A 27,421-nucleotide genomic window follows, 5' to 3' on the forward strand; every position below is an offset into this window, starting at 1 on the left:
CTTGGATACAGTAAGTGTAGTTCTGCTCCATCAAAGTGATTTTTCTTGGTCTCCTGGATAATTGCTTAAGAAAGGTACCAGAGCCACCCAAAGCCCTGTGCCTGCTGCCCAGCCATGTAAGCTGGGAGCCCAATCAGGTATCCACTTCTGGCCTGGCCTCAGCTACAGGTCTCCCAAACACTCTTCTGCCTTCTCTCTGCCCTAAGAGGGAAGATGTCTTTTGCCTACTTCAGCCCAAGTTCCTGAAGGATTTCCCCCTCAGAGTCTGAACCCTTTGTCTTCAGCTTTGATCAGTTTCCATTCCATCTCAATGCATGCGCTGCGATGCATCAGCAGCTTTCTGCGGTGTCGCCCCTCCTTAATGCTGGCTAACGTTCCTTGAGTCCTGGCTGCTAAAGTCTTAGAGTGGGGTTTCCAACAGCTTCCAAGTGACTTAGAAGCACAAGTCTCTCTGTAAGTCAATGGAACCTGCGTTCCTAAGTTCCTTTTGAAAATCCAGCCCTATGTCTCCCTCCAGTAGCTTCCTTGCAAGGGAGACACCAGGCACTTTTTGACCAAAGATCAGATGTGGTATGTTGGACTCTTTAGATGCTGGGTAAGAAACGTACAAAATAAGAATTGTGCTCTAGCCAGAAGACACAGGGGTTCATTTCTTAACGCTCACACTTGCTTTCTGTAACGGGAGTTTGTGGAATAGGGATGTCTGCTCTTGGGAGTTCATAGCCTTCCTACAAGAGTCACAAAAGCAGTGTGTGCATGTGTGAATAGAAGAGCTCACACACTGTGCAGCACTAGCCTCTCTCAGGGAAGGCAGGCTCAGACTGTTTACTGGCTCCTATGGGATCCACCCGGAGAAGGGACTAGGCCCCAACACAGTTAAGCAGAAATAAACTAATCAGTCCATTACTGTCCCTTGGATAGTATGTAGGTATTTCATTCCCTTTGCACAGATGGACAAACTGAGGCAGGCATTAAATAAGGTGCCCAAGGACACACAGAGAGTCAGTGTTAGGGGTTCACTTTGCTCAGGAATTCCAGGCTCCTCTGCCTGAACCACAACTCTTGCTGTTGCAGATCTTTCTTTGGAAGCCACTCTCAGTTAGCAATTCCCCCTGTTGAGCAGTGAGCCTTTACTGTGCAGTGGAGAGTACAAGCCAATGTTGTGTCCCCTTGCCATGTAAGCTGCAGGAAGAAGTAATTAAGCAATGGAAGTGAGGATCTGTGGTACTATCACATCCTTTGAGGTCACTTCCCCTGGCTGAGTCATCTGTTCAGAAGGCGGATACGGTATTGGAGCCCATTTCTAAGTTTAGTCTCCCCTGGTTTGGGGTGCAAAGGTGAGAAATCCCCCAAGCAATCTGTTTGCTTTGATCTCAGCTTCTTCTGAAGCTGCAGCTAGGTCTGTGACTGTACTTGGAAGCAGATGGAGCAGAGTGAACTCTCTTCCCACTCTAACATGACTTGCACTGGGACAACGGGTAATTTCTGAATTGCTTAGTTCCTATTCTGCAGGGAGCTTCTTTAATGCTGTGAAAGACTTAAATTCTTCACAGCCTCCAGCAAGAGGACCAGGAACCTAAGCCACAGCCAAGGCTCTGAAATGGATCAGTCCTTCCCATCACTACCAGTCCCTTCAACGCATCCTTGAGCCCAAGTAGGACCTACCAGCTGCATGTTCTTTCCTAGGGGAAGCGGTAAATGTCAGGATTAAATCACCATGGCTTTTTGTTCCCTGTGCCATGACCTTTACAGCAGAAGCAAGTGGCATAAGAACATGACCTGCAGGGGAAAGAGCTGTTGTTAAATCTTCTGATCAATGTTCTCTCCAAGGCATTGAAGCACATCCCCTCTCCCTTCGAGGGCTGTGGGGGTCCTTTCTCTCCCACGCAAAGAGATGTGTGTGAAAGGAATTGCTTTAGTTCCATCTCAGAGTCCTTTCTTTGCTCTCACAGTGGGATTTTCTTCAGCAGGTATAATAGCTTGTCAGCTTTATGGGGTATTTAGCAAGGGCTGAAGCAGTCTTCAGCTTTCTTGAGTGTTTTAATGACGGAAGCCTGCAGGGGAGTGGGAAGGAGCATAGACCCGTCCACTGCTGCCATTCAGGCTCTGAGTCACATGAGAGAACAAAAATTCCAACTGGTGATTCTTTAGAGCTAGAAAGGAGTCAATTATTCCCTGCAAACCACCCACCCCCTTACAAAATGCTACAGTCATGGTCCAAACACCACAGGCCCCACTCACCAACTCCATGGGGGGCTGTGAGTGTATGTGTGAAGGCATTGGGCCAAATTCTCAGTTTGGACTAGGTCATTTTGTGCCATTCAGGCAGCACAAAGGAGCTGGATTCCAGCTATAACTGGCCAGATGAGAGTTGCGCTGGTGGGAGGAGCTGGCAGAGCTGATCTTCAGCTGGTGTATAAATTAGAGTAGCTTTTTAGCTGCATTAACTCACCGCAGGGCTGACACATACACCACCACCAGTCCCTGATGCCCCACAATCTCCTGAACTGAGTGGCTCAGTCACAGGAGACGCTCTTCCCCAGCATCTGGCTTGCAGAGTGCAATCAAGCAGATCCTTCTTTGAAGTGAGCATTGATCATGACTGAAGGATTGGGCCCTAGCCTAACGTTTCCTCTCGTTATGCTCCAGTATTTGTTTATAAGCCCCCAACCTAATTAAATCCTAGAGATGGGAAGAAATGGGGATGATCTGGGTTTTAGTTTTGCAATCTGAGGGCCAGATCCAGGGGCCAATTTAATCCAGAGCCCACACACTCAGCATGTTTCAGGTAAAAAGTTCTAGTTTATGGCCCCTCTCTTTCTGCGGCTACGTAACATGGAAGAAATGTTCTTAGCAAGCTGGAGAGTGTAATAAACTACTTGCTCTTTTACATTTAGAGACCAGGGGACAAGTAATCACATGAGAACCAAGATACTGATACAGAACAAGCGGATTATAGTGGTAGAATTGCCAGCCCTTACTGATACACAAGGGACTCCACTGCCCTTTAATATTTACGTGGTTGGAAAGGAGTAGCATGTCTCTAATTAACTCCATATCTCACTTTTTTAATAACATGCACAGGGTCAGTTTCCACCACATATTTTAGCAGTTGGATGCCAGCCCTGGATTCACTAGACTCCAGCCTGCAGCCACTCCTCTTTGATTAGGTTAGGCCTCAGCTGGAATACTGTGTCCAATTTTGGTCACCAATGTATAGAAAGGATGCAGAGGAACTGGAAAGGATCCAGAGACGAGTGACAAAGATGATCAGAGGGATGGAATGCAAGCCACGTAAGCAAAGGCTGGAGGAATTGGATATGTTTCGTTTGGAAAAGAGGAGATTAAGGGGGGACATGACAGCAGTCTTCAAATACTTGAATGGCTACCATAAAAAAGATGGAGAAAAGTTGTTCTCTCTTGCAACAGAGGGCAGGACAAGAGGCAGTGGGTTCAAACTACAGAATAGCACAGGAGTGAACAAGCCTGAAAGCCGTGTCTGGCTCATCAGACCTTTTAATCTGGCCCTTGAGCTGCTGCCAGGGAGTGGGGTCAGAGGCTTGCCCCACTCCGCCCTCCCAGCACTCCCGCCAGGGAGTGGGGTCAGAGACTTGCCCCAGCTGGGGAGTGGAGTTGGGGGCTTGCCCCTCTCCGCCTGCCCAGCATGCCCCAGCCCTCAACTCACAGTTCCTTGATGAGCATCATCTTCCCGCACGCAGAGCCACATTATGCAGCACAACCAGCACCGGTTACACATACTTCACCGTGCTATTTCTGGGATCGGAACCCTGCCCCAATGCAGCAGTGCTCCCAATCCCCGAAGCGCTAGCCTCCTTGCACCAACCTCCACCCAATGATCAAGGCCAGCAGCACTGCATTGTGACTGTGAACTTCGGTGTGCTTCTGTTTCCCCATCTGTAAAATGGGGATAATACACCTGCCTCCCAAGGTGGCGGTGCCAAAAGATTATTTGAAATCCAGTACAGAAGGGCAAAGATTTACATGACAAGCATGAAAACTTGTGCTCGAATGTAGTGTTTGGCTAACGTTACTACTGTTGCTTCTTTCACATACTTTTTTGCCCCCATAAGAGCTAGTTAGGTGGGTTTTTTTGTTTGTTTTTTAATATACCTGTGATAGAAGATTTGTATCTTAGCACTTGAGATACAAATCACCTGGCAAGCATAGCAAACGCTCTGTGCTGCTACTGCACAACAAAGAATGGAAGTGGGTCCTCTGTACTACAAGGCTGAGATGTTCAAAGATACCTAGGGGATTTGGATACCTGGTCCCATTCATTTGAGTGGGAAATGAGCATCCTGATTCCTTAGGCAGCTTTGAAAATCTCAGCCTCAGGGTTCAGGTTGTCAGTTTGTGGTATATTCTCTCAAAGCATCTGCATAATTCCCAATAAAGAACCCATCCTGCATTCCTTGCACACCTAACTTGACTTTGGTAGTAGCTCAGGGTTCAGGTTGTCAGTTTGTGGTATATTCTCTCAAAGCATCTGCATAATTCCCAATAAAGAACCCATCCTGCATTCCTTGCACACCTAACTTGACTTTGGTAGTAGCTCCGAGTGAGCAAGCAATGCAGAATTGCCCTAAAATTGACACCACCTGCAGTATTTATACAGATGAGTTTGTCCAGCAACTAGCACAACAGGGCCCTGGCCCATTACTGGGGCTCCTGAGTGCTACTGCAATACAAATAATAACAAACAAACAAAGAGATAATAGTAATTCCCAGATCACTGTAAGTGATCTAACCTAATCAACTAACATTTACAGCTAAACTGGACAAGGCACTAAAAGATGCGCTGTAGGGAACATTGCTGCCCTGATCCTCAAAGCTGTGAACTGGGGCAGGATTTCTCTGCCTCTAGCTTCTACGCTTCTATTCTTTCAGCTTTGATTTGCTAAGAAGGAGCCAACTGGCATTTTTCAGCATATTTTCATGACGTCACAATTCAGTGTTCCATCCCAACAACACGGAGCACTTATGCAAACGGCACAGTCCGCTTTCTAATCACTTGTACGAACAATAACTAGGCCTGGGAAGCAGGAAAGACTTACGACTGTGGTTTGACAGATGGAGAAATAAAGACACGGGCAGGTTAAATGATTAGCCCAAGACCACACAGGGTATGTCTATAATGCAATTAAACACCCATGGCTGGTCCATGTGGGCTGACTTGAGCTCATGGGACTTGGACTGCAGGGCTATAAAATTGCGGTGCAGAAATTTGGGGTTGAGCTGGAGCCCAAGCTCTGGGACCCTCCCCCCTTGTACCTACACAGAGTAATGAATGGTTATTCTGCAGCTACTTGATGTCAGTATCTGATGCACGATAGGGATCTTTTCTATATAGATCTGAAACAGGTTTGTTCTTCTCTCAGACACTCAGGGCTTCACTAAGCAGATAACATTTGCATGCTTTGGTTCTCAGTAAATTTATTCTTTTAACTGAATTATTCTTGTGTCAGGCATTAAATTGGCTTCTGGGTACTTCATGAAATAGGAGGTTTTTACCTGACAACCAGTAGTAAAAGTACTGGGTCAAATTCAGCACCAAAGTGGATGCAACTCCACTGAGGGATGCTTATGCAAGCAGTGATATCGTGCGTGTGTGTGAGAGAGAGTGAGGAAGAGGGGTTAATATGGGTGTGACGGGAGCCTGTCTGTCTGTGGAATGAATCCCCATTTGTCACATGTATGTTCTCAGAAAGAGGTGGTGCTTGGAACATATGAAAACCTTGGTTGCTTCGAATAATATGTTCCCTGCTTAGAGGCTGAGGTTAGAAATCGCTGCACTTCAATTAAATCTCATTCATGCCAAATGTAGAAATCAATAGAGTGCTTATGGAGTCCATCAGCTGGCCAGGAAACGCCAAGACAGCAGTGAGATGGGGGCAGACTCAGGTGGGTCGCTTTGCTATCTGTAATCTGACGTGTCAGACTGCCAACTGCTTTCTAGAGCATTCCTCCTTTCACTGCTCACTTCAGGTTCTGACAATGGGCCAGACCCTGCAAGGCGCTGCGTGCCCTTGGCTCCCATTGGCTTCAGCGGGAGTTCAGAGTGCTCAGCACCTCACAGGATCGGGGCCGGTTATCAAGATCCACACCTGCCCTCAGTTGCATCTCTTCTGCCCCCTTGTAGTCAGTGGGGATGCATGGGAGAAGCTGAGGGCAGACTAAAAGCTTTTAGGAATAGCTGAAGGGCACTATAGGTGTCTGGGGATGTTGAAAACACTGAGCTGCCTTGAAGCAGGAACAGTGTGCAGAATCCAGCCAGATGTTCTTTGACAGGGGAAGTGGATGGCAGAGAGAGCCTGGCTCCCTGAATTTACAGGACTTGGGGCCCTGTCCAGCTCCCACTGAAGTCAATGAAAGTTTTGCTATTGACTTCAGTAGGAGCAGGCCCTTAGTTACACTGCAGGGTGGCTCTGTGTAGCCCCATGGAAGTGTTGTATCTTTCTCCTCTTCCTCCTAGGGATAAACCAGACTTGAAATGCACTGTGTCTAGCAGATGGCAGGAGAGCTGTTTGCACTGGGAAGTTGTAATGGCCTTGGCCTATTTTGAAGCCTTTTATCATCTTTGCATAGCATCCCCTGGCTGCTCCGGCAGTCCATAATGGCAGCCCTGTGACTCCATGTTCTGCACAGCTCACTTCCCTCTTTCATTACCTCTGAGTGATGAGGAACGGGCCGATGGCAGCTCAGGGACTAACAGGCCAGGCAGAGCAGGCCATTCAGGCTCAAAGTTGAGCGCTCTTATAAAGCTAAAGCATATTTCAGACCCACTAAATGACTTAAATATTTTCTCAGTGATCCCCCTGTGCAGACAGCTATAGAAATTAGTTGAAGGGCTTTGCTAATGCAACTACTGGCCTGAACCTGACAGCTGTCCAACAGCATTACAGTTCAGAGACTATTTTACACATCTACCTTTCCTTTTCAATACTGTTCCTCTTTTCCAGTCATCTCTGCATTTCTTCTCTTGCTGTAGCTTTCTGATCATGCAACAAAATAGATCTGATTTGCAGAATGCCACATGCAAAGAATCCTCTACACAGACACACCTATGCATGCATTACAGGGCCCCTGCTCCAGACCATGCCACACTACCCTTGATTGCTAAAGTAGTAGGGGATGTTTGCAATACTATTCTCCAGTCCTTTGTCAAGAAAGAGTGTTTTTAAATTGTCTGCGTGAAACTGGACCCCAAGGACAGATTGTTTTTGTGTCTACATCCATTGGCAGGGCCTGGCATTGCCATGAAGGATTGAGCCAACCCGTTCCTGCCCATGTGAGGGAGTGAGGTATTTATACTAATTCAGAGAAACAAAATCCCTGTAATGTAATAAAAGTCTCTCTTTTTTCACACAGGCATGCATACCCACACCCACCTCTTTCTTTTTGCTGAAGAACACATAGGATTTCACAGGGGATGTATTTTCTGAGGAGCGTTAGAATCTATATGCTCACTTGACTGAGTAAACTCCTAATCCATTAATAAATATATTAACACTCTAACTTTCTCTCATACCTTTGATCTGAGGATCTCAAAGCACTTTGCAGACACTAATAGGTTTATCTTTAGGACTCTCCTGTGGGGCAAGGAAATATCATCTCCATTTTACAGATGGAGAATCCAAGACTGGGGAGGAAGGATGATCTTGTGGTTATGGCTTGGGAAACCAAAGTTCAATTCCTAGCTGTCGCAGAATCTCTGTGTGACCTTGGGTAAATCTCTTAATCTCTTTGTGGCCTCAGCTTCCTTTCTGCAAAATGAGGATGGTGTTAGAACAAACCCAATAATGTCTGGGAAGGGCTCAGATACTGTGAGGATGGGGCCATATCAATAGAAGTCACAGAGGTGAAGTTACTTGCTCAAGGTCAGAAAGCTGGAAATAGAACCCAGATCTCCTGCTTTCCAGGTCTGTGCTTTACCCACGAGATCATGCTGCTATCTTCGTATACCTACCCCCTCTGCCAGTAACTCCTAGGCACTTTACAATACACAAAACAATGACAACAACAGACAGTTAAAACAAACAAGCCAAAAAAAATTATAACAGGACAAAACCCCTTGTTTATTCCCAGTTGGCTGACTCAGCTGGCTCAAGGATAGGAAGAAGGAGAGGAGATTGTCCTAGTTTACAAGAAACTGGGAAGGATATTTCAATTTTAAATGCCTTCATTGTGCTGTGTGAATTTTCCCCATTGTTTCATTCTTTTAGGAATATTTTTAATAAATCCCACCTGTCTCCCAGCCTCTGATTTGCAGAGTGATAACTTCAGGATTGCAATGTCTTCTGGCAACATGAACAATGGCCAAGGACAATTGCATCAAAACCAAAGACATACTTTTGAGGTCACTTCTGTCCCAGCACAAATAGGACAAGGACTCTCAGAACTACAGCCACTAACCAGTCTGGATTGGATAGAGGCATTTTCACTTCCTGGAACTGGGTGTCACCGATAAATGTGTACAGAATACTGGAGTGCAAGATCTTCTTGCAATCAGCATTTTGTAAATCAAGGCAGCTGTTTTGCCAAAGCCATATTACCTGCAATGGAATGAGTGAGTGCGACAGTCCTTTGTAGGAGTAAACAGAGTCCTTTGATTGTGTCTGGACTGGTAACGATTGTTTTAAAATGTAACTGTGTGGTGTGTGGGCAGTACGTGTGAGGGTCCAGAGTAAAATGACACCTACAGGCCTGTTTATGGGGTGAAAACACAGGGAAAGCTCTGCAGAGAAGGGGAGTGTATCTGAGGACACATCAGCCCTTTTAAAAAAAATTAGAACTAATGATGTGGTGACCTCTAACTTTCAGAAAGCTTCTTCCTCTACGTCCCAAAGAAAACAGCCTCTAAAAGCACTTCAGATAAAAGGGGCCTGGTTATTACGTGGTCAAGGCATAATGTACCGCAGCAAGTAGCCAAAAGAGCTATTCTCATTCTCTTAAAGCCCATCCGGCTTCCAGGACCCAAAGTGTCTTCAGGGCTCCTTGAATAGGCTGGTAGGTGTAGAGGGGAAGGGAAAAGGGAAGGAGCTACAGTTAACAGAGCATGACATGAAGAAGATAGACCTGGTTTTACCTTTTCTGTTGTGATTCAGGCTGTTAATTGGAGAAGGCACCTTTCTTAGGGGAGATAACACTCTCTGCCACGGCAATGTCCTCAGTAGTGAGTGTCCAAAGAATGGGTCAGACTTTATGCACTTCTCTCATGACTGCTTTATGCCATATGGTTATTACTCCGACCTGCATTTTCAAGAGACTAGTGACTTTGGGTGCCCAACTGGAGACACCTTAAAGGGCCCTGGTCTTCAGAAGGCAGGTGGCTCAGCACTTGACTAAAAACCAGGCTCCTTTACGGTGTCACAAGTCGGGCCTCTAAAATCACTAGCCCTCAGCCCTTACTTGGATGGGGTGGGGGAGGAGTCAGAGTCAGTGATAAATGAAAATTGTTTCTCATTATCACAGATATAGTCCTTGATCTCTAGTGCTCAGAGTAGATCACATGGCATAGCTCCTGCCCACCCACACGGGATACACAGACACTCTGCAGACTCTGGACACTGCTTCATTTTCTCCTATATTATTACTAAATCACCGTTTTAGTGAGTCTACCCAGCATCCCCTCCCCTCCAGCCCCAACCCTCTTTCCCCCACACACGCCCCGGAGGACTCTCCTTCTCTGTCCAGGTAGGCAGGAGAAGGCCAGGAGTTCCTAGATTGCCTGCGCTGTGTGTGGAAAGCAGTGAAGTTACACTTCAGTGACCCAGACCTCTCCCCAGCCAACTCCCATTACAGGACACTGAGTCACGACACCAGAACAGTGTCTCTCCAATGCGTTAACACTCAGGAGAACCCGGGAGCACCTGGAAGTTTACGAGCATCTCTCTGCCGCGAAATGACACCTGCTTGGGGGGAGAGCTTTGCAAAGGGCGGTGGGGGGAGAGCTTTGCAAAAGGCGGTGGGGGGTAAGCTTTGCAATTTCCAGCATGCACAGATAAAATGTGGAGAATCCGCTGAGCCCTGCTAACCACCCAGGCTCCCCGCCAGGTATTGTCTGCTCCTTACCTGCCTCCACGAGGAACAGGCTGGCATAGCTAAAATAAAACAGCAAGGCTGCGTTGATGTAGATGAAGCAGTGATCCATCCTCCAGAGCGGGTGCATCCTGCATTCCTGTGCCGACGGCTCAGGCCCCGGGCTCCAGCGCAGGGGGGACAGACCCTGCCGCACCGCTTCAGGGGGGGCAGCGGGAGCCCAGCGCCTCTTCCCGCAGACAGGGACCCGGCGCGGGCATCTCAGGACCGCGGACAGTTCCCGGGCGCTGCGGCTCCACGATCCATCGCTCCGCCCGGGGCGGGAGGGGGCTGCCTCGCTGCTCCGCCGCTCAGGGCCGGCTCCTGCCCTCCGGCTCCCGGGGCAGGTCGGCGGGGCGGCGGCCGGGCTGCGGGGAGGGAAGAGCGGAGGGGCTGAGCTCCATGGGGCTGCTACGCGCCGCGAGCCGCTGCTGCAGCGGGGGGACTTGTCCCGGCCGCCAGCTCCATTCATGGGAAAAAACTCCCCCCCCAGCCCGCTCCCAGCCCCGTCAGCGCGTCATCAGCAACCTGCCCGCCCCGCCCGGGCAGGGGAGACGGGCCCCTCCCAGCCCCCCGCCCGCCAGCCCCCCGCCGGCCAGCTCCGGGGGCCCCGCCGCCCCTGCCCCGCAGCCGCCCCGCAGGCTCGGAGGTAGGAACCAGAAACAGCCTGGGCAAAAGATGAAAAGCCCTCCTGTGGGCTCGCAGCCTGGCCCCTCTCTGGGCTCGCAGCCCGGCCCCCCTGGGGGCTCGCAGCCTGGCCCCCCGCAGGCCGATGCGATGGGAGCGAGCCGAGCCGGAGGCTGCCTTGTGTAGTCACAGCCCTGCACGACCCGGGGAATAATCCCGAGGCGCTGGCTGCTTGGCAGCCTCCTCCCCAGGCTGCACCTAATTCTGGGGCTGGGGGACAGCGCGATGCTCCAGTCCAAGAAAGACCAGTGTTCAGAGGGTCTGGAAAATTCTCCGGAAGGCTCCTGCTTCTAACTGTGGTGTGTAACCTATGACTTAAATCAGCCTCTGTACCAGAGGACTGGCCAGTAGCTAATGTAACAGGATTTTTTAAAAAGCCTCCGGAGGATTCGGACAATGACAGGCCAGCCCAGCTTCATTACCAGGCGAATGGGCTGGAGCTGTAAAGAACAGAATGGCCAGACACGTAGCTGAACATGCTGTGTTGGGGAGAAGTTCACATGGCTTGTGTAAAGGGAAATCCTGCCTCAGCAATCCATTAGAATGCTTTGAGGGGGTCAACAAGCATGTGGACAAGGGTGAACTAATGAATATAGTGCCCGTGCACTTCAGGAAGCCTTTGGCAAGGTCCCTCAGTTAATTAGATATCAAAACCAAGGTCCTAACTAAGAAGGGGGATGGTTAATCCTGGTGTCCTGGCCAAATTCAGTTTGAGGTCACTACCTTCTGTCTTCTTAATCGTTCCCCTGCAGTGTCATTCAGGTGGGATATTAATTTCCCATCTTAAACTGCTGTGCATGGTTAAGCAGATGCATTTAAGAGGTGGGTAAGGTGACCCCTGCCTATGGTTTGCAATGCAGTAAGAATTATTATGGATTTACCTCTATCATTTCCTGGTCTTTTCCCCTTTTCTGAGGACAGTTGGTGCAATCTGAATTTGTAATGAGGGAAATACTCAACTGCTGAGTCCCCTCCACCTGAATTTAGCCCAGAAAACTGTGACTCTACCAGAAATGTCTGGGCTTATGAAAACTTTATGATGACTATTCTCGCCATCCCAGCAGCAAAATCCTGCAGCACAATCAAAACTAACTCCAGCAAACTCTCTGTAGAGTAAACATGACCTTCCCCCAGCAGATCCCTAAAGCCATGGTCCAGAGCAGGGGAGTGGAACATCTACCTGAGAACTGCAAGTGAAGATAGACCAGCTGGTCTTTCTTTCCCTCCCCTGTTGGCCAGAATAAGTACACTTGTTTAGCCAGATCTCAGCTGGCATGTAAGCTTGATGTACTCTTCTCCTTGTGCTTTGGGGGATCGTTTGTGAGGGTACCGCGGAGATGACTGGGTGCAGAATCAGCTATGGAGCTGAGCTGAGTAACTCAAATGGATACCATCCCCCTACCACCACATACACACTGGCATGACTGTGCCAGTCCTTCTCGCAGGCTTCATTTCACATATTTATTTCATGGACTGTGGTCTTGTGGATTGGGCACCAGACTAGGGTTCTTCTGTTTCAAGCTCTGCCATTCACCTGCTGCGTGAACTTGGGCAAGTCACTCCTTCTCTGTGTGCCTCTGTTTCTCCTCCCACCCTTTGTCTTCTTCCCTGTTCAGACAGGAAGCCCTTTGGGGTAGGGGATGTCTCTTACTCTGTGTATGTACATCACCTAGCACAATGGGGCCCCAATCTCGATTCAGGCCTCTGGGCACTACTCTAACCCAAATAAATAATGATGAATTCCAAATCCATTCCTGGTGAAACTCCACAGACTCCAGTAGAGTTGCACCAGAATTGCATTTGGCCTATTGCAGCACAAGTTATTGCAATGGGATTTTCTGGCTGGCTCCTGTGCCCCCAGTGGTTAGCTATAAGATGCCCTAGCCCCTAGTGACTATTGGTGCTCAGTGGTGGTGACACTTTATTATCAAGGATTAATTTAGCCAATACAATTAGCTGGGGTCTAAATTCAGCGCTTACAAGTATTAGATGTGACACTAGAATTAAATGTGCATTTAGATTAATGAAGCTGGCAGCGTTCTGATTTATGGTGACTAGTTGAAGGGAGCAGAGGCAATTTTCCAAACTTTTATAGAGCCTGTCAGCAATATGTCACTGAATAGGCAGACCCAGCTCTTGGCAGTTATGGCAGGTACTGTAGCAACCTCAGGAGGTTGACAAAAATGAATCCTTCAGACTCTGTTAACCTCATATGCTGAGCCCAACTGAAGACAAGATTTAGAGCCTAGGGTGACCAGATGTCCCAATTTTATAGGGACATTCCCAATTTTTGGGTCTTTTTCTTATATAGGCTCCTATTACCCCCACCCCCCACCCCCATCCTGATTTTTCACATTTGCTGTCTGGTCGCCGTGTTAGAGCCTATAGCAGCAGGCATCCTAGAAAGAGGAGCAGACGTTCTGTTCATATTCATGTGGACCTGCAGGCTTTCAGACCCCAGCGTAATGTTGTCATGCCTGTGTGGGCAAGTGATTATGAGTGGGGTGGCCAACACATGGCCTAATGCTGCTCATGGAGTTACCCAGAGTAGCCCTCTGGCCAGATTACTTTTCAATGCAGAGTTGCAGCTTGCAGAGACTACAGGTCCCACCATGCAATGCTCCAACTTGGGCAGTAGCCAGACTGCATGGCATGCTGGGACTTGCAGGTTCTGTGGACCACATCTCTGGACAGCTGCAATCAGCTGCTTTCTATCTGTCTGTCTAAGGTTCGTAAATATAGCACCAGTCACTACAATATCTTGACACTGTTGCAAATTAAATGTGCCTTTCAGGCTCCCGGCAAATTGTCAGTCTAGATCTCTCTGTTAGATAAAGTTCACCTTATGGGCCAGTAGCGATTCTCAGTTACGCCCATGCAATGGAGTTCCCCAGTGACAAGCAAACTTGGCCCTAAGAAAGCAAATGCGCCATGGTCTCTGCTGCTTTCCTCCCTCTGCATCCTTTCAGAATGGAGGTGAGAATTGTACTAGGGACTACATGTCTGTGAAAGATGCTACAGCAAATAGCACTGTATTGCAATTCACCATACTGGATTAGTATTTGTTATTTGTAATGCAATAGCATCTAGATGCCCTGACTGGGCACATTATGCTCGACACTGTACATGCACTTAGTAAGTGACAGTCCCTGCTTCAAAGAGCGTACAGTCTCCAGAAGGAAAAGTTATCCCCTTCCTACAGATAGGAAACCGAAACACAGAGAGATTAAGTGATTTGCACAAAGACTCTGGCAGAGCCAAGGAACAAACCCAGATCTCCTATCCCAGGCTATCAGACCATCCTTCCTCAACTGTAAATGATTATTTCCAATGCCTACTCCAAGCTTTGAGCCTGCATTCATTCACTAGCACTGTACCCCGACAATCAGCAACACTCCCAGCCTCTCCTCCTTTGGGAGCTGGGTTCTGCATGAGTGAGTCTCTTTCCACCTGGAAGGTTTGTGAAGGATCATATCCCAGAAGAGCCTTTAACCTCTGCAAGGAAACGCATCTCCCTCCACACACTCCTGTCTGATTCACAGCTGTGCAGAGGTGCTCGGCTCCTTTCAGAAGCTCTGCAGCTGATTGCACTGCAATTATGCCTTTCATCTCCTGGCTGATAACAGATTAAACTTTCAGCGCTCCAGACAAAGAGAAGGCATTAAGGAAAGCAAGGAAGGGATAGTGGAAGAGAGTGAATGAATGTAAGACATGCCTGAGGGTCAATTCCTGACTGGGTGCTACACACAGTCTGGATGTGCTATATGTCCATTGTTACTCTTTAAGGGCCTCTGGGGGCTTCAGCCCCTACTGAAGTCAATAGGGGTTGAGGGCACTTAGCCCCTGGCAGGATCAGTCTCTAAGAGAGAGATTTTTTATTACAAAGTGGTTCCCAAAGGTTACCTGCTCCTTATAGTTTAATTACAGTGTGACCCTGGTAGTACCACTGGCCTCTGAATTCCACCTGCTCCAATCCTTGCCCCTGATAGAGATAAGGCACCCGACATGATCATTGATGGTACATTAAACATACATCCCAACAAATCCACAGCTGCTTAGGAATGTCAGAACTGTCACGATGCTGTGCACCAGGACTGCTGGGAACTTGATGGCGATTGCTAGGAATAGTACTCAGTGCCTTCACCCTGCACTGAAAGGACAGGCACCTGACAAACAAACTAAAGGAGAACCTCCACTGTCTGTTAGCAATGCAGAGCCTATGACACACAGCTGCACATTTTGGATTCTATCCAGTCGTGGTCAGTGGTGTGCACGCACACACGCACACACGCACACACACACACACACACACACTCACATTCATTATACTACACATTTATTTAAATCTAATTCTACTGAGATCTTTGTAAACCTCATAATCTTGCACCTCCCCAGATCTCGCTCATGTGGACAGCAGCCTGACTAGAGAAAAACTGCCTAGACCAGTGCCACTTGTGAACACCACTTTATGCTCCCATCCCCATTATCCATCTCAGAAGTAGCCAGAAGCCAAGCCACTTACAACCTCACATTTCAATGTGTCATAGGAAAGACTGAAAGCATAATTAAAACCACCCCCAACTATAGCTGACAATTAAAACTTAAAACCAATTTAGGTCACCCAGCACAATGTACGTCCAATATTTCTGACAGAAGCACTTCAGTGGCCCGCCCACCGCCTCTCTTTAGGTGGAATTGTAAATCCAGTATTAATTGCAAGATGTATCTTTTGGATTCCTGTGATTGTCAGACAAAGCTTTTATATGACAGCTGAGCCGAATGGAAGCTTATAACTCTGTTGTTTACCTAGTGACGAGTGAGCAGGGCTCAGTCTGGCACATCAAGGCATGGAAGATTCACAAGTGCGCAGGACCAGGAAGGCCGATGACTTATTCCAAAAGGCGAGTTCATGAGGATTCAAGCCAGGTTGGCATCGGGGTTTGGAAGGGCTGTGGCTACTTATTGCCACAGCTCAGGAGGAGAAAAATAACAACCCCAAATTGCGCCACCGAAAGAAGGACCTTACCTTGTAAACGCAGGCTGCTCCTTCCTTCTGCCTTGTGATCTGCATCATGTGCATGGATGATAGTGTAAAACCACAGGGCCAGTAACAGCGCTGCAAGCCTCACTGGGATTGTAGGGATGGGACCGAGAGCATGGGCCCTCCCTTAGGCCCTAGTTCAGGAAGTGTTTAAGCATGTGCTTAACTTTAGGTGCTCAGGCACTTAAGAGATAGGCACAGACTTAAGTGCCTTGCTGAATATGGGCCTTGAGCACCAATCGGTGAGAGTGAGGCATGGCAAATCTGGCCACGTAATCCATGTGTCGAATTTACTAGATTCCCCAGAGGTGAGGATATAGCGGAGGCTCATAGGCTGTTTTGAATGAGAACAGCTCATTGGCAGACAGGAATCCAGCCTTTCCAGCTGCATGGCCAGAAGAGTAGATGTTTGGGGGCCTCAGGGTATGTGAGCTGAGCTCTGTGGGGAGGTGTGCCCAGTGCCCAAAGCCAGGAGGAACAGCTCATGTCAGGGCTCCCACAGATAGTCTCCGAGAGGCAGAGAGATGGAGATCCTCTGGGAAGATGTGTTTGCAGGAAACTAGCAACATATGCACATGGTAGCAGCCCAGATCTGCCTTCTCAGGCAGATGGAGGGACTAGCCCTGCCCTTCCTGGCCATGTTAACAGAGAGCTGCAGAGGGGCTGAGATGAGGAGCTGGCAGAGTAGCTGACGCATCGGTCTGGCAAGTAGGACTCCAAATGGCAGCTGCTAAGGCTTCTGGTGAGAACCAGCTCAGCTGTTGCATGGTTAAAATGATCCATTTGCAGGAAGATCAGCACTGATCCTTCCCTGAATTCTTGCTCTCCCTAAGGCCCAACCATGGAGCCCCCTCTGTCTGGCAGACACCTCCCAAGAAGCTGTTCCCTGGCTGCTCAAAGGCTCCGTCAAATGTCTCTTTCCCTGCTGGTCCCCAATTGGAGTCTGTTGCCTTTGATCCGCAGAGCAGAATACCCTTTCCCCCAGTGATCCAGAAACAGAGAGGCTCAAATAGGTCAAACTCATCTGTGGTATAACTCCACTGAAACCCTCATGGGTGTAAATTCAGGGCAGAAGGTGATTAATTGAAGTCAAAACAGCAAAGAATCCTGTGGCACCTTATAGACTAACAGACATTTTGGAGCATGAGCTTTTGTGGGTGAATACCCACTTCGTCAGATGCGGGTATTCACCCATGAAAGCTCATGCTCCAAAACGTCTGTTAGTCTATAAGGTGCCACAGGATTCTTTGCTGCTTTTACAGATCCAGACTAACACGGCTACCCCTCTGATAATTGAAGTCAGGGATTAATTTGATCCACTCCAGGGCTTTCTCCACCCCTTCCCCTGCCCCACCCCACCAAGTCCTGGATCACTTACTGACAGGCAGGAACAGATTTCTCAGCAACTGGTGTGGGGATCACAAGGGATGTGTGGTGGACTTTATGCTTCTTCTATGTCACCTTTTTTATATGGGTGTGGGAAGCTCCTTGTGGAAACCTTCTGAACCCTCTCCCTGTGGGACTGATTCTATAATTGATCTCAGTGGGTTTCTCCAGAGGAAACAAGCAGATCTGCTGACCTGCAGCTCCATCACTACACAGACAACTCTGGGCTGTGTCATTAGGAATCATGTGAGTGTGTATAGGACAGAGCAGGAGACTAAGAATAATACTTGGTTCTTCTCCCTCAGACTACATCCAAAGGTCTTAACGTGCTTTGTAGACACCATGGATCAGCCCCAAGAACACCCTTGGAGGTGGGTTAGATTGTCCCTCTTGTAGAAATGGGGAAACTGAGGCATAGAAAGGCACAAGGACTTGCCTGAAGGCATGCCCTGAGTCAGCACGGCGGAGCTGGGACCTGATCCCAAATCTTCTGATTCTAAGTCTCATTCTTGGGAACCACATCTCCCAAAGGGTGGTGGAAGCTATTGACGACCTAACTCCCTGGAATTTGTCATTGGATCCAAATCACAGAGGTGCAGCCAGGGCCGGTGCAACCATTTAGGTGACCTAGGTGGTTGCCTAGGGCGCTAGGATTTGGGGGACATCATTTTCTTCGGCAGCGACTGCAGCGGCCGGATCTTCGGCCACCCTGGTCACCGCCGGCATTTAGATGGAGGGAGCTGGGGCAGGGGCGCGCAGGGAAGGCCGCCTGCAGCAAGTAAGGAGGGGGAATGCAGGGGAACTCCCCGCCTCAGCTCACCCCTGCCCTGCCTCCTCCCTGAGTACGCCGTGGCTGCTTCACTTCTCCCGCCTCCCAGGCTTGCAGCGCCTAAGCTGATTGGCACTGCAAGCCTGGGAGGCGGGAGAAGTGAAGCAGCCACGGCGTGCTCGGGGAGGAGGGGGAGCAGGGGTGAGCTGGGGCGCAGGGGGGTGCCTCAGGGTGGAGGGTGGGGGGCTGCCGCAGGGAGTGCACCTCGGGGCGGAAGGGGGGAGCTGCTGTGGGGGGGCGCCTCAGGGTGAGGGCTCGGGGACAGGGGAGGGCGCAAGGTGGAAGTTTTGCCTAGGGCGCGAAACATCCTTGCACCGGCCCTGGGTGCAGCCTACCCACAATTCCAATGGGGAGCTGTAAGAGCTTAGCACCTCTGTAAACCAGGGCCTTCCCAGACGTGCCCCTAGAGCATGGCTCCATCTGGTCCCAGGGCAGCTGGTGAGCCTAGATCTGCTCCCTCCAGCTCCTCCAAGGGGGCTGGGCTGCACTGTATCTACTGGGAGCAGCACAGGCAGAACTTGAGTGCCAAGGCCACTTCATTATGACATTAAAAAGTGAGAGTAAATCATTTTTACGGTCTAAGACAATTAGGATCCTTCCCTTTTTGGCCCAGGCTGCTTCACACACAGAGCATTAAAGAAATGGATGAAGTGCATGTAGATGGCACAGTTACTGCTCTCTCTCTTGTCTCTGGGAACCTACATTCAAATCCTGATTAGCCCAAAGGGTGTGAATGCCTCATCCTAAACCATCCTCCTGGGTATTTATCCACATCACAAAACAAAGCAAGAGGGACAGCAGACGCTGCTGTAGGTTGGGATGCTGGGCACTGGCAGAGCTGTGGGTGTGAGCCCGGGGCTGGAATATCACAGGGTGCTGCTGGCTGGGACTTAGGGGCATTGTCCAAGCCACATGTAGGAGGTTCAAGACTAGAGCAGGAGGAAGTGCAGGTCAGGACGGAGCTGTGTTAGCAGAGCACTTGGAGGAGTCTTGCACAGCAGCTGCGCTCTCCCTGGCTAGAACCAGCGCAGGTCTGGTAGCCCTTCACTTTGGTGAGCGCTAAATCCAGCTCCAGAAATCGAATGAGAAAAATATCAAAACTGGAGGGACGTTGGCGAAAGGAAAGTGGGTTTAGCTTCATTTCTTAACTATGCAATTGGCTGGCGCAGGCACAGGGAGGATGCTGACACAAACATGATTTCCCAGGGCAGCTCCAGAGACACACATGCTCCCTTCCCATCTGCGTGAAGGCTGAGTTCAGCCCGAGGGGGCTTATGAGAATTCACGACCGATTGTTCTCGGGAGATTGCAGAGAAAGAAGATGCTCTGAACACACAGCAGCAGGCCCAGCTGCCCCCACCTCCTCCTGTCTCCCTTCCCTAACCACAGAGGAAGGAGCCTGCAGCCCCAGGACTGATAGCTCTGTCTCACAATGCAGTGAGACACAATTAATCGAGACTTGAAGGCTGCCTCTACCGTGGAGTGGAGTGAACTGGACTGATGCACACAACTGGCAGTTCCCACTCATCTCCTGGCAGTTTTATGATAATTGGAAGGAGAAACAGAAGTAATTAACAGGTGTCTGACACAGGGAAAATTAAATACTTGGGCCTTTTCCCCTTCAGTCATACTTAATCCTAAAGACTCAGTAGAACGTCCAACTCAAACAGCCCAGAGAAAGAAAGAATCTCTCTTCAGCCATCCTCCCCACAGTCTGCACAGCCACAGCCTGCACACACACACTCTGCATGCCACACCCACCCTGCACACACACACGCACACACTACACAGTCACCAGGCACACTCTGCCCAGACACCCAACCAGCACACTACACACCATGCACACTCTGCCCCTCCACACCCCCCCACTTCTATTCCGCATGTGCTCCCACCAGGCACACCCTTCCCCCCCACCACATTACACACTACATATATCCTATGTACTACACCTCCCCCACAATCCTACATTTGCACGCCCTGTATAAACACCCTCCCAGGCACATCCGGTGTATACACACACATCTCCTCCATGCACACAACCTGTGCAACACACATACATACACCACATGTGCACCCTGTGGATCCACATGCACATGGCTTTGAGCAACACTTACCAGGACCTAGATTTGGAAGAGAATGAGCTTCCACAGAGTCCTGACAAGAGAGAGCTGTCCCCATTCATTCATTCATGCATTCATTCATTCCAGCTAGAGGACTCAGAGAGCCCAGGCTGCTTGGCCAGGAGTCCCTGCCACAGGTGGAGAGTGGCTCTGCATGACAGCTGTTCGCTGATCTACCAGCTGTTGGAGACATCTCTGCCCTTCCAAAGCCCTTGGAGAACTGCCCTCGGAGGTCCTTCCCACCTTCTACAAGTGGGTATTGGGAGTGGAGGTGGAATGCTGGGGAAGAAGTGGGCCATGGGGTGGCTTTATTCCTCTGATATTTCAGCTGCCTGGGGATTTTCCTTTATGTTTATGGCACCAGCTTTGGGGATGAGGATGAGTCTAACGCAGCCAAAGCTCCTTGAGTGGAGAGGCTGGGCCAGTTCCAGCTCTGGCCTGTTAGACTCTAAAGACTTCAGTAGAGTCACTCCAGATTTACCCCAGCCCTGCACATGGACCAGTGTTTTCTCCTTTAGCCCCACACACCTCATCGGTGCTAGAGAAGAAGAGATGGGACATTACAGGAGAGGTCTCCCTGGCTCCTGGGGCTCTTCCGTTCATCTCCTTCCCCTGGTTGTGGGAAGCATATGCAGGCAAAGGGCAGAGAGAAAGGAGGCCCCAGAGCTCCCAGCCCAGACTCACCTCCCTGCCTCTTCACACACCTGCTTTCAACACTGCTGAGCCTAGATTGAGCTGGTGGCTCTTCTGCCTTCCAGGTGGAGAAGAGCCTCTGCCTCCTTCTTTCGCTGGCAGGGTCCCCCTGTCGCACCCAGAGCTGCTGGTCTCTATCCTGAGCTGCATTTCCTCTCATCCAGAGGCCAGTGGCACTGCGGGAAGCACGACTCCACCCTTGCGGAAATTCCTCCCCGCCCCCTGCAAAGCCCAGCTGCCACTGCCCAGAAAGGAAAGTGACACCAGACACTGCTGCTGCCCCTTCCCTTGGAATGCCATGGGGCCTCCTGGATGAGACAATCCCTTGCGAGCTGCTCAGCTGTCCTTTCCTTCACCAGTCCCTGAGCTCCCTCCGCCCCACACCGTCTCTCTGTAGGATCAGGCGGGGATCAGCTTTCCTGGGCCTGAGAGAGGAGGAGTGTTAGGATAACAAGGGAGCTCTAAAAAAAAAGAATTTGAGACTCCTAGGACAGACAAAGCAGGAGGGCTGGACAACACATCTCCAAACAGCCCTACGAGAGGTTAGCAAGGGAGCCACTGAGCTCCTGGCAAACCTCCGGGCCAGTTCAGGCCTATCTGGGGAACCCAGCAAAGACCTCCCCAGACTGCAAGCCCCAAGACTCAGTGTGAGACAAACTCCTGTCCCAGGCGTCTGGGCATGCTCAGTCCCAAAGGAAGCTGGTTTTAACAGAAGCAGACGAAAGGGAGCCCCAGGTGGACAACTCCACCGGGAAGGAGGTGAGGTTAAGTAGCACAGGGGTCTGTGCTAAAACCTCTACCCAACATTGTGATTTGTACAAGGGTTTGGGCAAATGAGGAAACCCACAGTGGGGCACAAGGGGTTTGGGATAGTCCGGGTGATTGGGCCAGCAGAGGTGAGGAGCCAAGGGAGGAGCTCTTTATCCAAGGATGCAGGAAATTGGAATGCATCAGAAGGCAAGAGGTTAAAGAAAAATGGGCTTGGCAATCTTTACCCTGCCGGAGGGGAGTAGCTGCTGTCAGGATCGATACAGAGCTTCCATTTCTTTCAATAGGCGTGAGGTGCCTAAACACCTCAGGCTCTGGGCCTTCACCCTCTAGCAGGAGAGGCTCATGGTTTTAGCGCTGAAGGTCTCTGGTTCAAACCCTGCTCTGGGCCAGTCACACAAACCCCAGTAAATGGTACCGGCTACAGGATGTCCCAGGCTATGACTGGGTGTCTGTGCTACAGCCTCCGGCAGGTGGAAAGCAGGGCAGGCACTGAAGCAGCTCAAGGGAAGCAGGTCTTCGCTGAGTGCTGGGGCCCGAGATGGCTGTGACTGTGTGACAGGATGTGGCTGGAATAAGGCCAGCTGAGGAGGGAGCTGGGCTCGGTTCTAGCCAGGAGGGGAATTTTCCTGTTGCTGTGCCCCCCGCCGCCCCCAGAGGGCAGCTGTGTTGGGGCTTTTGGGGTTTGATGGACTAATACGGACACACACCCACTCACATAGCCAGACTCCTGCCATCTGGAGCGAGCTGTGTTTCACTCCATGGCTTTAAAGTCTCTGCTTTTATTGTTTTACCAGTTGCAAAGGTCAGTTGATAATGCATTGACTGCTGTCATTTGCCAGAGACTCTGCTCCAGGGGCCTTTCAGTGCTTTGGTCCTTGCAGCTGCTGCTGCCTCTGGCTGTTCACTACTCTTTGGATCGGGAGTGTTGGTATTTCTGAGAGGTGGAGGGCACCAGGGACACAGCAGCTGGGCAAGATTCTGGGAGGGTGTGAAGTGCATTGACCTAAGCAAGGCAGACATGAGGTAACAGGATGGTCCGTGCTGCAGCCTCTGATGCCTACGTCAGCCCTGGGTTGGATGCCTTGAGCTGAACTGCAGTGTGGACAGACACACGTCTGAACTCCTGGGACCCAGTACCAAAGAGTGCCAGCAGCTGCCCCAGCCAGAGGGAGACAGGGCCAGAGGGGAGACGGCCAAGGAGACGCTGGCAGTCCAAGAGTGGCTTCGTCGTTAACACAGCTCTGACACGGAGTGGGAGGGGAAAAAAGCTTTCCCTCTTCTGCACAGACACTGCTTGACTGGCGCTGCATCAGAACAGAAGCCAGTGCTCTTTGCTAGCTGGGGTACAGTGTGTCCACCTTCCAGCTGGATAAAGCATAGTGACGTGGATAATTTGTTTGTACCATGAAACCTCACAGCCTTCCCCAGTAAAGGGTCCCCAAGACTCCACAGTGAGCCCCACTAGAATGTGTGGAGGGATTGGCAGCCAGCAAATGCCTGATCCTGTCCCTGGCTGCCAAAACCTTCCAAGGTTCATTCGCTCCTCCCTCCAGCCCCGTGTGCTGCCTCCTGCTCCATTTAGCATGTGCGTTTTCAGCATGGCGACAGTGACTGGAATGTGGATGTGGGAGGCGCCCTGGGTGAGTGCGTCAGCGCTTGGCACGCTGGTCACTTCCCCTGGCTTTGTGCACACGTGCAACCAAGTGATGCAGCTCAGCAGAGAGGCAGTGCAGAGGCTGTCCAAAGCAATACCAATACCTGTCTCTTGTGCAGCACCTCCCGGGGAGGATCTCAACCCCCTCCACAGACATGGCTGGAACCCAGCCTCAGAGCCCCTCAAGTAGGCAGCTCAGGATCATTAACCCCATTTTATAGAATGGGACGCTGAGAGGGGGATGGGATGGGGTAAGGTCACACAGTGAGGCAGCAGCAGAGCTGGGACTAGATCCCAGGAGTCCTGGCACCCAGAGCAGCCCACTAATGCCCCAAGCCATGCGCCCTCCCCTAGGCTAACACTGTGATCGTGTGATGGTTGCTGATGTGAGGCCTTCCCCTGCCCCCAGCAAGTGCTGCTCATGGGAGGGATGGGGGTGCCTTGTCCTGGCTGACTCCTGTCCTTCCTACCTGGGCAATGGGCCTCTGCGTGGCACCTGGAATAGTCGAGATGGGGCCTCGACTCCCTCCACCAGCCCCGGGAGTGAGCAGGGGGCACTGTGGGATGAAAACACCTGTGGGTGCAGCACCTGCCTTTGTTCCAGGGCCCTGCCTAGCGGGAATGAGTGGTAGGAATTTGCTGCCATCTCCTGTCACTATTGTGTTATTGCAGCTCTCATGCCAAGTTTGCTTAGATGGTTTTCACTCACTAATGAAAACAACAAGGAGTCCGGTGGCACCTGGAAGACTAACAGATTTATTTGGGCATAAGTTTTGGTGGGTAAAAAACCCACTTCTTCAGGAAAGCTTATGCCCAAATAAATCTGTTAGTCTTTAAGGCGCCACCGGCCTCCTTGTTGTTTTTGTGGATACAGACTAACACGGCTGCCCCCTGATGAGTAACTAATGGTTTTCAGTCACCACTGCACATTAGCAGGAAGCCCTGTGAACACAGTTTGCGCCAGCCATGCCCCTGCAGCCTGGCTGCTCGGGCCGCAGCTGCACAGACGCTGAGCAAATGTAAAATGTACCACATCCCTCCAATCCCAGCTATGCCAGCCAGAGCCAGCACAGGGGCACTGATCCCAGCCGGGCACACACCTCATAGACCCAACCATGCTAATACCTCTGCCAAGGGAGGCACGTGGAGAGCCAAATAAGCAGGGGCTAGAAGCCGCTCTTTGCTTTTAGGACAGGCAAAGCGATATGGCAGCCAAGCCTACGGGCACAGCTAAGGCAGGCCCCTGAAAATGTGCCCCTTAAAGCCCGGCCCATCTTGAGAGTGAAACAAGGATGTTCAGGTTCATCCTTATGCCGCACGGGTTGCCTTGCTGAGGGGAGTCTGGCATCACTGCAGCTGCCGAGCATCCCGTCGCCTCCCGCGTCCCTCTCCTGCACCCACTGCTTCCTCTTGCTTTGCTCTTTGCCAGGAACAAGTGTTAGAACAGCCCCAGGGGAGCCAGGTACGTCCTGAGCAGTAGCTGATACGCCATCAGTTGGTGCTCATGGAGGCAGCACAGTTCAGCTGGGGAGAGCAGTTCTCCAGGGGATCCACGAAGGGAGGCTGCCGAGACGATAGATGGAATGACCTAGCCATGCCCCCCACCCCACCCCTTTTGGGGCTGGGCTGGATACGTGCAGGCCTCGTTGCAGCTGCTTCTATCTGCCATAGCTTCCCTGCAGTGGGCATCCTGCTGCCAGGGCCCAAGGCCTGCAGGGGTAAATCTGACTCACAGGCCACAAGCGCCCTAGAGCTGACACCACGGGCCTGTCTCCCCCATCCCTTTCCCCGATGTAGCTCAGCTCACTGCAGCGGGGAGACTCCGGATTTACACTGGGGTGAGTCAGAGCAGCGTCAGGCCCCAGCTCTCTCCTGGGAGCAGAGGGAGGAGCCTGCAGAGGGTTTACTCCGCAGGCCCTGTCAGCACTTACACAGGGAAGGGGGAGGAATAATCAGGTCTTCAGCCCATATGAGCAAGGCGAGAATAAAGGGAGAAAGGCTTTCTAGGGGCTCGGTCGTGCCCCCAACCCAGGCCCCTTCCTAAGTAATGTTCTTGAGCAGTGGGCTGGTTTTCAAAGTGGCCGGCCACTCCCAAATCCCATTGAAGTGACTGGCAATCAGGGCACTAGGGGTCTGAGCTCCTCCATCCTGCAGCCCAGCTTGATAACAACCACAGCACGCTCCTTTTGCAACACAGTGAGCTCTGTGCCCTCAGCCCCACCCCAGCACCCAGCTGGGACCGGGGCCGGAGCGGAAGGGAGACAAGAAGGGACTCCATCGTTTTGCAAACACAAGCCCCAAACCCTTGAAGTTCCCTGAGCTGCCAGAAGGAGGAGCCCTGAGCTCACAGCTACTGAGGGAGTGGCTGCATTTAACCCTCCCTGCTTTCTTCTGAGTGTAAGGGGCCAGGAGCCTCGTCCGGGTTACTTCATTTCCGTGCAGACTCCTGGGAACATGCAGCTTCTCCCAGGGCAAGAAACGGGGAGCTGAGAACCAATTTTCCTTAAGCCAATGGCAGGTGCTGCAGGCACAGTTCACTGAGCTTGCAGAGAATCCATTCCCTAGGGGGCGGGGTGCAGGAGAGGATGAATATTGGAGCCTACATAGCCCCACATCAGGAGAGGACAGGGTCTTTGCCTGGGGTCACCAGGATTCACTAACCTACCTCTCCGAGGTATTTGGCCAGCACCTATCCCCCCTGCTGTGTGAGCACCAGGAAGTACTGGGACCTGGTTCCCCTCCTGGGGTAGCCACGTGCACCAGTGCAAAGCAGATGTGCTACAGCAGTGTCAATTGGGAGTCACGTCTCTGGAGTTACACCGCTGTAATCAGGAGTGACTCTGGAGCTCACAGCCACGTGTCAGGCCCAGGCTGTGTATTTTCTTCTGCTTCTATTTATGAGGTTCTTCTTTCCAAAAAAATAAGTTAAAAAAATCACACAAAAGAAAAAACGTGCACGCGCAATGGGCTAACCCCTGTGCTGGGTGGGCCCTCCGGTGGGGCCCTTCCAACGCTGGGCTCAGGGCTCAGTTTGGCCTCTGGAGGGCTGTCTGTGCCCATGTCTCCCTGCAGAGCCTTGTCATGCAGCATCTGCATGTCACACTCATCTTGCTGTAACGTGTTGCGGACTCGCTTCTGTCCCAACCTGGGCTGGGTGTGTTTAAAGGGGATGGGTGGCATTCACATTTGGGGTAAGAACTCCCCTGCCCTCGCCAGCCCAGTTCTGCTTTCTTTGGGAGAGGAGCACAGCCCCCGAAATCTCCTGGGACCACAGCCCGCACTGTGCCACTGCAGCCAAGCCAGCATCTGGGCAACTGCCAGCACAGGTTTCTCAGCCTCTGAACTCAGTTGAAATCTGCACTATTGACATAAGCAGGATCAATCGGCGAGAGGTGATGAGTGTCTCGTCTTTAGATGATCAGCCTCTAATTTCCAACAAAAAATGGTCCTTTTCCCATTCTGTCCCGCTCCCAGTCCCGCATGTTCCAGTGGCGTCGGAGGGCACCTTCCCTATTGTCTCCCCATATCCCTGGTTCCTGCATTGACAAGCTTGGGAGAGGGGAACAGAGGCAGCTGCTATGAAAATAGCTACAAGGAGCTCCTTCAACCCAGGCTTTGAGGACCAGATTCTGTGCTGTGTCTCTGCATCTCAGAATAGCCTCCAGCCTTGCCTTCTCCTGCTCTCAGCACACCCCCCTCCCGCCCCCTCCATGTTCCACTCCAGTAGCTGCGCAGGATGGTGGGATCGGGTTGCCTGCGCTGCCCCTACACCACCCTGTTTCCTTGGGGGAATTCCTCAGAGGGCTGCTTTGGTGCCTTTACACCCCCAAAGCTGCTAAAGTGGCCACCATGGGTCTCAGACTGTGGCCCTGAGTCTAGCTAGTGAGCTCCCTGCCTGAGCTTTATTGATCAGAGCTTCAGTGCACCCACAGAGCACTTCCTGGACTCCTGAGACTCCTCTGAGCATGTACTGGATGTGGATGGTTTCTCTGGGGTAAGCTGGTCTCCACTTCACCTGTTCCACATCCCTGCTGTGACCCAGACAATCATGATATCTGCCCACAGCCTTTCTAGGCCACCCTGTTATGGGGCAGGGCAGATTCAATGGGCTATTGCAGTAGGCAGCATGAAAGGATCATGCC

The 27,421-nt window shown here is 51.1% G+C and overlaps 1 protein-coding gene across 2 annotated transcripts in view; it reads right to left on the reverse strand.

Moving 5' to 3' along the window:
- Positions 1-10,368, reverse strand: part of FNDC5 (fibronectin type III domain containing 5) — a 38,055-nt gene extending 27,687 nt beyond the window's left edge. For both annotated transcript variants that reach the window (XM_050932641.1, XM_050932640.1), the window contains exon 1: positions 10,093-10,368. In XM_050932641.1, coding sequence (XP_050788598.1) covers positions 10,093-10,189 — 97 coding nt within the window. In that variant the 5' untranslated portion in view covers positions 10,190-10,368. The remainder of the gene's footprint in view (positions 1-10,092) is intronic.
- Between the last annotated feature and the right edge of the window lie 17,053 nt (positions 10,369-27,421).

The sequence above is a fragment of the Gopherus flavomarginatus genome, chromosome 22 (assembly GCF_025201925.1).
Source record: "Gopherus flavomarginatus isolate rGopFla2 chromosome 22, rGopFla2.mat.asm, whole genome shotgun sequence".
In the NCBI taxonomy this organism is placed as follows: domain Eukaryota; kingdom Metazoa; phylum Chordata; order Testudines; family Testudinidae; genus Gopherus; species Gopherus flavomarginatus.